This window comes from Rhinatrema bivittatum, chromosome 2 (genome assembly GCF_901001135.1).
Source record: "Rhinatrema bivittatum chromosome 2, aRhiBiv1.1, whole genome shotgun sequence".
Lineage (NCBI taxonomy): Eukaryota > Metazoa > Chordata > Amphibia > Gymnophiona > Rhinatrematidae > Rhinatrema > Rhinatrema bivittatum.
Genome location: NC_042616.1, coordinates 51115363 through 51129663, shown reverse-complemented (window position 1 = coordinate 51129663; position 14301 = coordinate 51115363). Strand labels below are relative to the sequence as shown.

The 14301-nt window shown below is 44.4% G+C and overlaps 2 protein-coding genes across 15 annotated transcripts in view; one reads left to right on the top strand and one right to left on the bottom strand.

Moving 5' to 3' along the window:
• LOC115083930 (zinc finger protein 569-like) overlaps positions 1–1965 on the top strand; it is an 84523-nt gene extending 82558 nt beyond the window's left edge. The window contains exon 6 of the mRNA XM_029588045.1: positions 1834–1965. The gene's annotated coding sequence lies outside the window, so the exon portion shown is untranslated. The remainder of the gene's footprint in view (positions 1–1833) is intronic.
• The window catches only part of LOC115083932 (gastrula zinc finger protein XlCGF57.1-like), a 30174-nt gene continuing 16367 nt past the window's right edge, over positions 495–14301 (bottom strand). For 6 of the 14 annotated variants that reach the window (XM_029588050.1, XM_029588048.1, XM_029588047.1 and 3 more), the window contains 3 exons: positions 9320–9390; positions 6388–6504; positions 495–4664 (listed from right to left, as the gene is read on the bottom strand). In XM_029588050.1, coding sequence (XP_029443910.1) covers positions 3217–4664; positions 6388–6504; positions 9320–9390 — 1636 coding nt within the window. In that variant the 3' untranslated portion in view covers positions 495–3216. Of the gene's footprint in view, positions 4665–6387; positions 6505–9319; positions 9429–14301 lie in introns of all 14 variants that reach the window. The other 8 variants (XM_029588056.1, XM_029588055.1, XM_029588054.1 and 5 more) reach the window with 2 other exon arrangements.

The following is a 14301-nucleotide window of genomic DNA, read 5'->3' as shown; positions in this document are numbered from 1 at the left end:
AGTAAAATTACACATCTAACAATTATTGTAGCAATTCTGTAGCACACCAGGCTTTTTTGGTTCTTGTATACAGGTGATGCACTATAAATGGCAGTTATTTTCATTACAAACGAAACTTGACTGAGACGGCAAATGGAGTTACCACTTCTTATTCATAAGATCTATCAAGCACATGGTGCAGTTCTCCTGCCTGTGATAAAATAATTTCTACAATTCATTCCCTGGAATTTCATCCCCCCTTTTTCCCCAAGTGGCAACAAACAGTAATTGATTTCAATGGGATAAGCAGAGGTTCCTTAGGCATTGATGAAGGATAAGCCAGTGATCAAATGGGGCCTTACGCATTTCAACAGCAATAAGAGATGGGCTTTCGGGTCCTTGTCCACCATCAAGTCCCGGTTTCTAGGTAAACAACTTTGTCATATAAAGAGTCAGTATTGATTCAGTGTGTGAAGCAAAATCAGCTTCCATAAATTGAAGAGAGACAGTCTTCAGAGGGCTGTAGGACATTTTGTTTTACCATCAATTTCATCTATATATTAACATTTTATGTAAAAAGAGAAGCAAACAAAACCAAAACATAAAATGGACATACCACCAGAGAACAGGCATCACTGGAGGCTACAAACAGCAAACACAAGAAAGGTTAAAAAAAAAAAATTAATTAAAATAAGTACAAAAATTGTAAAAAAAAAAAAGAATGACCCTCTTGCTTATTTTAAAGATAACACATAGGTACCCATTCCCAAACACCCAGACAGAGGACATAAATTGGAGAGGGCAAGTATTTTGAGTCAGATCATGTAAAGCTAAAAACAAAAATAATTAAATACATTCATAATCAATGCAGAAATATAAATAAGAACCTGCATAAAAGCATGCAGCCTGATTCCTGCACCTATGCCCTTCCTGCAGAGAGTACCAGTGCTCAGGACTGTCACCAAGCTACAGTGGAAGTGACAGGAGAAACAGAGGGCAGGATTTATCTTCAAGCTGCACATAACCCAGGTAATTCCAGGAATTTCTCTGGCCCACATATTCAATCTCTCTCAACATCTGGCAATTTTTTTTTTTTTAATGAAGTTTTGCATTGAGAATATTATTGGAAGGATACACAAGGAAAACAAAATGCAGGGATATTCGGATACACAGATATTTCATACAGAACCAGGGCTCTAGTGGTCCTAGGAGGAAAATTGTTCCTAGTGACAGATTTAACTCCCTGATGTCTGCATTCCGGTGGGGAGAGAGGGTGAAATGCCACCATCAAATTTCAGCTCCTTGCAAAAACAAAGCAAACAAAAGACAGACAGACAGACACATTTCAACATGGTCAACCCGGGCTGGATCAGACAACAGCCAACAAGAGCAGCTTGTTGGCTGTGTCCATTCCACTGTGTCCATTCAAGAGCTGCAGGAAGAACAGGCTGGGTTTTCTACTCCATATTCCCTACAGAAACCAAGTGCAAAAAAAATTAAATAAAATGATTTCACAGATTTATACAAAAAGGAGGGGCAAACTAAAAACCATTTACAAAACAATCTCAAAGTCTATTGCATAGCTACAAAAGTTGGCAATTATCTAAATTGCAGTGCTGCTTCTACTCTGAAGTTCCTGGCGGCAGAGTTCATCTGCAGCAAAAAACCAGCACCATCCCCCCCTCTGTCTGCCCAGAGGGCGGAGGAGTTTAGGTTCTTTCAGCTGGCCTCACCCTGGCCCCCTCAAGTTTGGAGGTTTTTTCCTCTGAGCTTTATTTTTGTGTGTGTTCTTTTCAAAATGAAGTCTCTGCCATCTGACAGTGTCTTTGTCCTGTTATTTATTTATTTATTCAGTTTCACCGAACCTGGAACAGATGTGACCCTGGAGATGGCAGAGCAGAGGAATGCACAGGTCTCACCGATATGACGACTTGCCACTGGAAGGACATTTTATCATCTTCAATCATTTGGATGCAACCCTCTTGGAGCTTAAATCTGCACGACTGGGTAACTCCCTTCAGCCAGGGGGGCACCTGTACTGTTATCTGCAACACCTGCCCATCATCTGAGTCTAGGTCATGAGATCTTCAGAGGCGGCACGCCGCTGTTACTGCCCCCTTATCAGCATGCAAGTAAAGGTGGAGCTGCCTCCAGCCTCAGCCAGGTGCTGCTGCAGTGGGAGGAACAAACAGGCTTGTCCAACTGTCTTGGGTTGGGTCAGTGTCAAGTTCCCAATACCCTCCTCTCACTAAGGCATAATGAAACTGCACTGGGCTCTTTGGGTGAGGAATGAGAGAAGCTGCCTGCCTCCCCTCCCCAACCTGCTGTCAAAGTGAAGAGTGTGCGCTAGGCGCTGGTACTGAGTAGGAGTGGTTAGCACGAAAGGCTCACTGTTACCTGTATGCAGACGTTGCACTAGACTCTGCTGCTAGGTAATGACTGAGAAGTAAAACAGCAATCAAGATACATGTGCCAGACTGCTGCAGTCTGGAGTGCGTGCAGCATACACCCCCACCTCCGTCCCATGTCACCACTTAAGAGAATATGCTGCATAGACCAACTCGGATGGGCAGGTGACTTGAGTTCACCAATAGCTCACTCGAGGAAAAGAACAGCAAATCCTCCTAATCCTTCAAGATCTTTCACCCTCTTCTTCCTCCCTCCCCACCCCATTTCCTGTTTCTCAGAATTAGAGAGGCATCTGATCCTAAAGGCTTGAGCGTTTCTGTCCAGGTGCCACTCTGAGGCTTATTCTGTTCCCAGATCTGAGACTCCTTCCCTCCACCTTCCAGAGGAAAGGCAGGAGATCGCCAACCGATTCTTGGAGTCTATGGGCCCTCAGTTCTTGTCAACACTTTTCCAATGCATCTTGCCAGTCCTCCCAAGCCAACTCCAAGTGCTTTAAGATGCCTCACTTTAATAAAGGGTACAAGAGCAAAAGTGTAGGTATTTGTCAATCATCCTGACTTCCCTATGCATCTACCAGCTCTCGAGTCTCATCTCAGAACTTTTTTCACCATCATTATCTCGCCACGATATTCATATTGTTGTCTGGGGTGTGAGCAGGAGTTTGTGTTTGACACATGATGTTTGTACATTGTATGTATGCTCTTCATAGGGTCAAAATCTGTTTTGGAATTAGCTTTCGACTGGAGCACACTCGTATGATTCAGGCAACTCCTCCTCCTCTTCCATCTCTCTTGAGAACATTCTACTGACAACTTAGACGCCAAGTGCCTACCAAACCTTTTCCACCTTCAGGTGGACTTTTTGGTGTGTGTTGAGATGCTGCTTCAAAGTGAAGGTCTTCCCACATTCAGAACAGGCATATGGTTTCTCCCCCTTGTGGACTGTCTGGTGGATCATGAGGGCCGACCACCAAGTAAAGCTCTTCCCGCACTCGTTACAGATAAACTGCCTCTCCCCAGTATGTGTTCGCTGGTGTTCCATCAGTGTCTGCTGCTGAATAAAGCTTTTACCACAATCAGGACACTTGTAGGGTCTTTCCCCCTTGTGGATTCTTTGGTGGATGATGAGGATTTGTTTCTGACTGAAGCTTTTGTCACACTCTCTGCATGAGTACAGCCGACCTTCTACGTGGGGTCTGGGATTCAGCTTCCTGTTCAGGCCCTGTGAGTACCTCGTTCGAATGAAAGAACGCTCCTTAATGTGGCTCCTCAGGTGCATCTTCAGGCTCCTCTGACTCTTGAAACGCTTCACGCACTCAGGACATCCAAACGGTCGGCTCCGAGCATGGGTTTTCTGGTGCTTCTGGAGTTGCGGCTTCTGGATGAAACTTTTCCCACACTCTGTACAAGTGTAGGGTCTCTCCCCCGTGTGGATTGCCTGGTGCCTGATAACATGATACTTCTGAGTGAATCCTTTCCCGCACTCTGTGCATGTGTATGGTCTCTTCCCTGTGTGGGTTCTGAGATGTCTCTTGAGGTTAGACTTCTGGGTGAAGCTCTTGCCACACTCTGTGCATGGGTAGGGCCTGGTCCCTGTGTGAATTCGCTGGTGCATTAGCAGATTGGGCTTCTGTTTGAAAGTCTTTCCACACTGAGTACAGACATAGGGCCTGGTCGTATCAAGGACAACAATATGGGTTTTCTGATGCCTTTTGAGATTAGAGGTCTGCGTGAAGGTCTTCCCACACTCCAGGCAGGCATAGGGCCGGGTTCCTGTGTGAGTCCTTTGGTGTTTTAAAAGATTGGAGGTCTGGGTAAACTCCTTCCCACACTCCATACACATGTACGGTTTCTTCCCTGTGTGGGTTCTCTGGTGCCTTTTGAGGTTGGATGGTTGGCTGAACTTTCTTCCACACTCGGTACATACATATGGCCTCTCCCCAGTGTGGATCCTCATGTGTGCCACCAGGCTAGACTTCTGGATGCAGACCTTCCCACACTCTGTGCAGATGAAGGGGCTCTGGGTCAGGGAAATGCTGGTGGCATTACTGAAGCTTCCTTTCCACGTCGCCGCGGTCTCCATCCCACTCTCGTTGGGGCCAGGGTCCTGCCACAGTGACATAGGCACGCTGTTCCAGCCATGCTCCTGGCTGGAGCCACAGAAGGCGTCGTCACCCGAGGCTTCCGGGGACACCTGGGGCGAGCCCTCTTGGTCGCTGCAGCAGTCGTCGTCATCATCCGGCTTTTCCTCCTTGATTTTGATCAGGAGACCATCGCCTGCATCAGTGGGAAGAAAGGGCAGAGGTTATTGGGGCAGTGGTGACACAGACAGCCTTTGAATTCACACTGGAGCTCCAATGGGGCAGTACAGGATAAAGCGATGGACAAGCAGGGTACTGACCAGCCCAAAGCAGGGGCTTACACAAAAGGATATGGAGCTTCTCACCTCTGAGAAGCTGATCCCAGTCAGTCCAGTCGCCCTAAAAACAGTTACTAACATCATGCACTGCACAGTTCGGGAAAATCTTTATCTAGGGACTATTTTAGGATTCTCATTTCGCAACAGTTTGAGTCAGCCCAGATCTCATGATAAAGCCATGGGGTTGCTGCATTAGTCCACCTGAATATCTGGAAATAAATATTGGCTGTGTTAGTACCTTACTATTGGACTTCACACATTTGCAAGAGCCATGTCCCTTTCATCAAGACAAAGACAGGAGACAGGGTAGGAAGGCCTCGGCATGCTTTCCCTGCTGTGGCCTCCAAAGATCCTGTTTTATATGGGGACACAGCTCTCAATGTATGTATTGAGCCACAAATGTACTGAGCTAGCCCAATAAAAAAAGAGGTATTAACTGCAGCTTGTTTGCTTACCCTTCTTTCTACAGCTTTTACCATGATCTTAACTGGCTATACCTGAACAGATGAGAAGTTCTACGCTCTAATTTTACAGGTAAAGAAAGAGGGGAAACAAAGCCAGCTTTTCGGTTTCATGCCAATGTTATCCTAGAGAAAATGATCTGAATCTCATTGGGCTCCTTTTGATTTCAGCCCAGCATTTCCCTCCTCCTCCTGCATTTGGGTTTCAAATGCAATCAGAATCAGCCTCATCAGAAAGCAGTGCCTCGAGCCTTCATTCCCAACAACCTGGGGTATCTCCTCTGGTTTCATATCCCGTTCCCAACTCTCAATCCAGCTATCGCAGGGACTGCCCAAGGCCAGGGGCCACAGGCTACGACTGTCTCTGGAACCTGACTAACATGGGTTGTAAGTCTGGCCTCTAGGTGTTTGCCACTGTGCGATGAATGAGATTCCTTACTTTGGGGAGCTGTGAACACTACTTCCAGAGCATCCCCATCCCTAGCCAGTCTGAAAACCAATGACCTCACCGGAGAATCTAACCCTGCCACCGAACCAAAGCCTAGCACTAGCTTCTGACCATTTTCAGTAATGGAAATTGTAGAACCTTGGTGGGACTTTCCTCCCAGTTGGTGCATGTGAGGATGGTCAGATTGAATCCGTTCCCTCAGCACATGTCGTACACGTGTTGAAAGGCACGAAGCGCTCAGGGGTGGGGAGGTGCCCGATAAAACTGTATCGCATAGTGACCACTTGGCCCATCGCCAAGCCAAGTCAATCCCTAGCCATCTCTCTCCCTCACCAGCATTCTCTGCAACCAAGCCATTTCTTTGATTAGTACCGGATCTTCATGTTCCAAACAATTTCAAGGACAAGGAGTGACAGGATTTGAACCTTCTAACTGTAAGGCAGTGACACCACCATTGAGAGATCTTAAACTCTTCCCGGTTTTTAAGGCTCCCATTCCATAGCAGTTTGAGCCATTCCAGCTCTTCTGGGCAAGTCTGAAGATTTTTTCACTTGCACAGGACTTCTTACTTACTCAGGTGAAGCTACTGGAACTCACAGGAAAAACTGGACTGGCTCAAGCAGTGGGAGTCTTAAAACATTCCCTGTAGACACCATTAGCAATCATACTTACGTATGGTGGTGGTAGTGGTATAAAGGTCTCCTTCCTCGGTGTCCTTGTATGCCCCAACACATGGCTCTTCCTCTTTCTCCATTCCTGCTGCCTTGTCTGTTCTTGGCACGGGATGATCTATAGAAGGCAAAGAATGTAAAGTAGCAGAAGATGCAGTGTGAAACAGGCCGAATTTCATTCCAAGTACTCCTGATCCTAGCATGGTCACAGTGGAATAGGTTGGAGCCCCTGTGCATTTGCTGAGTGCAGCCTATGGGGCCTACATTCCCCTGCTGAGCACCAGAAGACGAGTTATACAGGGTGCCTGTCCACTTGCTGCGGGCTGGTCTATAAGGTCAGCAAGAGGGAGGGCAATAAGGGGCCTGTCCGTCTGCTGACCATGGTTATATGGTATGATTGTACTGAATGCAATCGCATGGGGTGGGCTAGCCCTTCAGCATTGCATAGCATCTGCCTGAGATCAAACAGATAAGACAGCAAGGGAATCTTAAAACCCAAAAGGACAGACATCCCCCAAAGACCTGGGAAATGTTTATGGGCAATGAGGTACAGAACTAAACCAAAATGCTCCTGCAGTTAAATAAAAGAAATTATACCTTATTCAAAAAATTAAACCAGAAAACCAACTACAGCACATATTTATGAAAATATCTTGCAAAGAGAGGAGGGGGAAAAAAAAAAAAAAAGATATTAGAAACCTAAACCAGGTCCTTCACTCACAGCTAGCTTATAAAAACAGCAGATGCGGCACAGCACGGTTATTGCTTCCTGCTACAATTTTGTCCTTGATACAGACCTTGGTCAGTGGAAACGTGGCCATGATCAGAAAGGGGGAGGGGAGTGTTTTCAGATTTGCTTTTTAAAACGATTCTAAGATTTTTCTCTGGTGATGCTTGATGTACACTTATGTAGCGGTGCCATTTTTACTACACGTCTGCCTTTTAAAATTTTATTCTTCCATTCTTTATGCAGTTCCCTTTGTAAAATATTTTCACAGTACGTCAACTGCTGGTGAAGTACTGGGGTGTTCTAATGCTGTGCGGTGTTCTTTTAACTGGCGAGTTGTTTGGATTCAAAATCATACATCTTCTCATGCCATGGGCTTTGCCTGACTGTGAAGGCCATTTTTGCACTGTTATAATGAGGGAGGACCTCTGTTAAAACAGAACTCAAATGATGCTGAATCAGCACCATTAACCCTAGGATAAAAGAAAAACCAAAAAACACACACACTTAAGGTCCTAAATATGTATACCCTAGAGGGGAGGAGAGAGAAGGGGGATACGATTGTCTCAAATAACTCAAGGATAGAACTAATGCACAAAAAGCAAACCTTATTCAGTGAGGGGGATGATCAGGGACCCTTGTTTGCCAGGATTCTGCTGCAGAATTTACCCTCCCTGATGGAATCGTGCGGAATCAGCAGAACCTGCCACTCATGCCCTTTCTACTGCCCCACTTCTCAGTCACTTGGCAAATGCCAAAATCTGTCTCCCCACCACGAACAGCGACCCCTCTCCCCCACCCTGGTGCCATGCGGGGCCCTTCTTCTTTCCCTGCTTCCACTGGTCTGCTCATAATTTTATAAAATAAAAAAAAAAGAGAGAACACTATAAAAGGAAAAGTGTCAGTCAGCCAATGGTAAATACATCTTTAATTCAGGGCTCAAGGTCTAATTTTCAGGCCCCTCTCCCTTCCCTTCTTGCCCCATGAAACCAACTCAACACTAAGCCACTGTGGGAGAGTGCGGGAGACTGAAAAGGGTCCTTCAAATGCTTTACCAGACAGGAATAACAAAGCAAGTAGATAACCTGGGTACAATCTCTACACCTCTTTCTCCTTCTCCACCTTAGCCCAGCCACGGTTCACAGCGCAGCCCTCACAGTAACTTGTGCTGTTGTGAACTGCAAGGATAACTGTTCCTTTGGTACTATGACAGTTTAGCCATGGCTGCAGACCATACAGGATTCATCACCTGGGGAGGAAGGGATCGCAAGGGATGAAACCGTACAAGATCCAGGCAGAGAGGATACGAGGGGACGAATGGAATATGCATAGAGGAGGGGGAAAGATACAGGAATGAGAATGGGATAAGACAGAATATGCCCTTTTGCCGTAGTTATAGGAACTCGGCCCTTAGTTGCTGGTCTTGCCTTCATTCTACCCCAGGCTGCCATTCTTTGTTCATCTTGCACTCTCTTCCCTCTCTTGAGCCATTGCTGTCAGGAATGCTCCGCTGCTCGCTAAAGCCAAGTTGTGTATCAGCAACCCACGAGAGCAGGAAACATTACAGCATGGCACGACTTGGCACCAGTAAGCAGCGCAGCACTATGCCGACATGAACAGGGGCAGGGGGGAACAGCATGGGGGTGCCAAACCAATGGAACATGCAGAGATGGTGGTGGTTAGGAGAAGATCTGATGGGGCACTTTGGAAATGAGCATATAGTGGAGGAAGGGAGAAGAGAATGCAGATTGGAAGGAAGGAGATGTGAGGGAGAAAGGAAGAGGACGACAGGATGTGCATAGAGTGGTGACTCTGGAACAGAAGTGGTGGAAAGACTGGAGAAGAAAGTGTATAGGGGAAGACAAGATCAAAAACTGGATGGGAAGCAAAGAGAGGAGGAGGGAGCTGAGGGGAGAAAAGAGCCAAGGGGAGACATGCTGCTGTGAAAGAGGATAGGAAGAGAGCAAAAGGAAGGAGGAGAAAAAGGGAATTAAAAGTAAAAGAAATCATTAAAAAAAAGTGTATAGGGGAAGACAAGATCAAAAACTGGATGGGAAGCAGAGAGAGGAGGAGGGAGCTGAGGGGAGAAAAGAGCCAAGGGGAGACATGCTGCTGTGAAAGAGGATAGGGGTAAGAGGAGAGCAAAAGGAAGGAGGAGAAAAAGGGAATTAAAAGTAAAAGAAATCATAAAAAAAAGGCGACAAACCTCCGGGTTTAGTAAAGTATGTGCCTTTGCTGTTCAGAACCACGGCCTGGATTGCTCCCGTGAGACAAGGACTGAAATTAAGACCACCACGTTACATTTTGGTAACGTACTGTAAAGAAATTAACCAACACATGCACCCAGGGTTAGACAACTTTTTAAGAAAATGAAAAACATGTAAAGATGTGAAAAAAAAGTCAATTTTATTACACATCAAGCAACATCAAATTCTGCAAATGTGCCACAGACTCTATCCCTGAGCTGCGGCACGACACCAAGGGGGTTCTTAGAGTTACTTTGAGGCTCCAAGGGGGGCAGACTCAGAAGTAACATTTAAATATCCTCATGGACAGGATGGTGGATGTATGGAACAGTTTCCCAAGGGAGCTGATGGAGACAAACAGTAACAGAATTCGAGAAGGCCTGAGACAAGCACAGAGGATCCTTATTTGGAAAGAAATGAAAGTAAAGTCGGAGAGCAGCTGGGGTCTAAGGCAATGTACCGGGAATAAAACTGGGTAGACTAGATTATCCTACGGTTCTTATCTGCTGTCATATTCTAGGAGGTCTATATTCAGTAAGACAGGAGTGCTCAGCATTGGAAGTGTAAACTATGGGTAATGTGTCTTTTGTAGAGAGGACATATTGTGGTTGGTTTTGAGTAGGAAGGCAGACTGAGCCATTGGCTAAGCATTGGCTAAGCATTCCCCCCATGGCAGGTGCCACAATGGTTCATTCCTGTGACTTAACCCAGTGATTCCTAGAGAGTTCTAGAAGCAGAACTGCAGAGAGGAGTAGGAGTTTGAAGAGCGAGGAGGTGTCTTTTAAACTACAACATGGGGGAAAGCAGACAGTGGCTCAGTAGCGCATGGTTTGGAGGGCGATATCTTCAAAGGATACTGGCAAACTAAGTAAGTTAGAATGTCCCAAAAGAGAGGTGGTTTTAAAAGCTGGAAAAAAACAAAAAACAGATGTATTTGAATATAGATCACGCAGATAAAAATGACTCCAAACTGCATGTACCATCTGACAATAAGCAGGCTGTGGGTAGATATAAAAATAGATAAAACAAACCTATTTTAAAATGTCCGTATGCAAATGACAAAGTCTGAAAAATAAGACTGGAGAGTTAGACTGTATGGCGCTAAAGGAAGATATAGACATAATAGACATCTCGGAGACCTGGTAGAAGGATAACCAAAGGGACACTGATACCAAGGTACAAATTATATCGACAGGAGAGGAGAGGATCATCTTGCTGGTGGCTGAAAAGAATCAGTAAGTATTGCTTAGGGAAATTTTTAAAGCTTAAAAGTATTGGGGAGAAGTAAAACTATTGCAGTATATTATTTAGTGTATTTGTGTACCTATATTGATTACCTAGACAGTGGGCAGGCAAAAAGCAGGGGTTTTGTGTTTTTTGTAATAAAGAGTTAGTCAGAAAGGCAGGCAAAAAAACAAGTTTGTGTGTTTGTCTCTCAGAGAACGAGTCTGATCTCGGGAGCCTAGAGTTTCAGGAAACACAACGGAAGCCGATCCAATTTTGCAATGTAGCAACCAGAAGTAGACAGATTGGTGAAAAAGATTCTTTATTTATCACAGTACGTAGGCCTGACTCTGGCCGAGTTTCGCTCTATTCTTAGAGCTGCCTCAGGGGCTACTATAACAGTGAAACATATATAAACATTTAAAAATTGTCACGACGTCACAAAAACATAAATCATAACAAATAAATTATAAATTCAAATTAGAGTATAAATTACATAAAAATGGCATACAATAATGATAGACAAATGTAAAAATAATAGTATATTGTTATAAATAGTGACTAAAAACAGCTACTTTAAAACTTATTTGTGTTATTACATGTTGTATCTGTGGAGCTTATTCGAATATTCTCAAAAGGTTCGTGGATTCATAACCCTTGCTCTTTAACACTCTTTATCTGCGAGAATAGTTCCTCTGCTGGTATATTAATGAAAATGGAAACATAATATAATAATAAAAGTGGAAACATGGTGGGCTGGATTTTAAAAGCCCTACGCACGTAAATCCAGAGGATTTACGCGGGTGGGGGGGGGGGGGGGGTTACGTGCGCCAGGCCTATGTTATAAAGGCCCGGCGACAAGCGTAAAGTCCCGGGATGCGTCTAAGTCCCGGGGCTTTACAAAAGGGGCGGTCTGGGGGCATGAGAGGGCCAGAGGCCTCTGGCACAGTGGCCATTTGCTGCTGTGTGGGAGGATCATGTGTTGGCAGGCTGCCGGCAGGCGCAAAAGGTAAGATAGAGGTCGGGTGAGGGGGGGGGGTTAGAGTAGAGTTGGGGGGGGAAGGATAGGGGGAAGAGAACGGGGGAAGACTGCGGGTGTTGGCAAGCGCAAGATGTACAGGGGCGGATTTTAAAAGGGTTATGAGCGTAAGATACGAGCGTAACCCTTTAAAACCCCTCCTGCGCGCGACGAGCATATTTTGAACAAGCCTTGGGATGCGCGTTATGTCCCGGGGCTTGAAAAAAAGGGGCGGGGAGTGGGTGGGGCCAGAGGTCTCTCCACTGCTGCTGGGCCCGGGGATCTCGTGCCGGCACTTGGCCAACGTGCGCAAGCTACGCCTGCCCAGAGGCAGGCGTAAATAATGAAATAAAGGCAGGGAGGGGGATTTAGGTAGGGCTGGGGGGCCGAAAGAAAGTGTGCACCCCCTTGCGCGCGCCGACCCTGGATTTTATAACGCACGCGCATGTTATAAAATTGGGCATAGATTTGTGAACGCCGGGTTGCGCGCACAAATCTAAGCCTGCGCGTAGGTTTTTAAATCTGGCCCATAGTTTGCACCCCCTTGCGCGCGCCTGCGTATGTTATAAAATCAGGCGCACGTGTGCGCGCTGGGTAGCGTGCGCACATGTACGCCTGCGTGTAGGTTTGAAACTTTTCCCCAGTATGAATAGTGCCCATAAGTATATATACATTGTGGTTAATTACATTAAAAATATCGTATCTACATCTAAATAATGGTATTATGTACTTTTGAAAAATATTTATCTAGTACTGTATATTTCAAGAATTTTTAAAAAAATCTTTTAAAAAACATTTTAATAGCCAAGATTGTATTTAGGTTTAACTTTACCTAATAATTGTGCTTTCCCTATTCTATATCTAATTTTATTGCTTTATGAAAGTAATTATACATTGTTCAATGTGTCTTACTGACCGTACATGTATCCATATGTCTGTCTTTTAATCACGCACAGCGTTGAAAATTAAATAACCTCCGCACCATGCCAGAAAAATGCCTTAAGTATGAACAAAAAATAACTGAAAGCAAAAAAATCAATAAAAATTAAAAAAAAAAAAAATTAAAATAAAATAACAAATGTGTACATATGCGAATAAAGGAGATTTAAAGGTACATTAACACTACTATGTCTGAACTCATGAAGTATACTGAACTGGATTTTTGCTAAAGGCATGAAAGATTATTATTGTCTAGTTTGTTCCCAGAGCAATATTATGCTTCTTCTTCTATTAAATCATAAATATGGAGGAGTAGGTATACTCTCTTCAAAAAAATCTGGTTATAGATATTAGATCAGTAATTAGAGACACAGAGGGGCAATACAGAATAGTAAAGATTGGGTGCCCAACGAGACATATACTTTGGTTAAAATATACGCACCAAATGTGTCTCAGGGAGCTTTATTTGATACAATCTCGAAGGTCATTTCTAAGTAGCTGGAAAGTCACCTCATCATTGGGGGAGATTTTAACATTCTATCCTTATTTAGACAATTCGTGTGGTTCACATATGAAATCTTGACATCACAGACTAAGTTTAAAATGTTTAACTGCAGATGGGGACTAGAGGCTGTATGGAGATTAAGAAACCCTGTACTGCGCAATTACTCTTTTTTTTTTCTCTAGGCCACTCTTCTTATTTTATACTTGACTATTTTCTTGTACATAAGAACGTAAGATATGCCATACTGGGTCAGACCAAGGGTCCATCAAACCTGGTATCCTGTTTCCAACAGTGGCCAATCCAAGTCACAGCCGTTCCATTCCCCTTATTCTGGTCGCCCTTCTTGGCACTTTCTACAGTGCAGCTATATCCTTTTTTTAATACAGTTAACATAATTGCACACAGTATTCAAGAAGCAGTCTCACCATGGAGCGATACAGAGGCATTATGACATCCTCCGTTTTTTTTGCAATTCCCTTCCTAATAATTCCTAACATTGTTTGCTTTTTTGATCGCCACAGCACACTGAGCCGACAATGTCAATGTGTTATCCACTACACCTAGATCTCTTTCCTGGGTGGTAACTCCTAAGTCAGAACTTAACATTTTGTACTACAGCAAGGGTTAATTTTCCCTATATGCATCACTTTCCACTTGTCCACATTAAATTTCATCTGCCATTTGGAAGCCCAATCTTCCAGTCTCACAAGGTCCTCCTGCAATTCATCACAATCTACTTGAGATTTAACTACTCTACATACTTTTGTCATCCGCAAATTTGATCACCTCATTTGTCATACCCCTTTCTAGATCATGTATAACTAAATTAAAAAGCACCGGTCCAAGTACAGATCCCTGAGGCACTCCATTGTTTACCTTTTTCCACTGTGAAAACTGATCATTTAATCCTACTCTCTGTTTCCTGTCTTTTAACCAGCTTGCAATCCACAAAAGGACATCACCTCCTATCCCATGACTTTTTAGCTTTGTTAGGCCTGGATTTATCAAAATGCACTAAATATCGCATGCGATAGGAAAAGGAGCGTGTTTTATGGTAATAGGCTGTTTATCACAAAGTGCGCTTAGCGCTTTGCATAGGTATTAGCGCAAACTGTGATAACTTTTTCGCACTTTGCGATAAGTGCCAGAATTGTTGTATTTCCTACCTACAACCACTGGGGGGAGGGGGGGGGAGAGAGAGAGAGAGACAGACTAGCTATAAGGCCCTCATACTAGGTAGGTATTTATACTTCTAT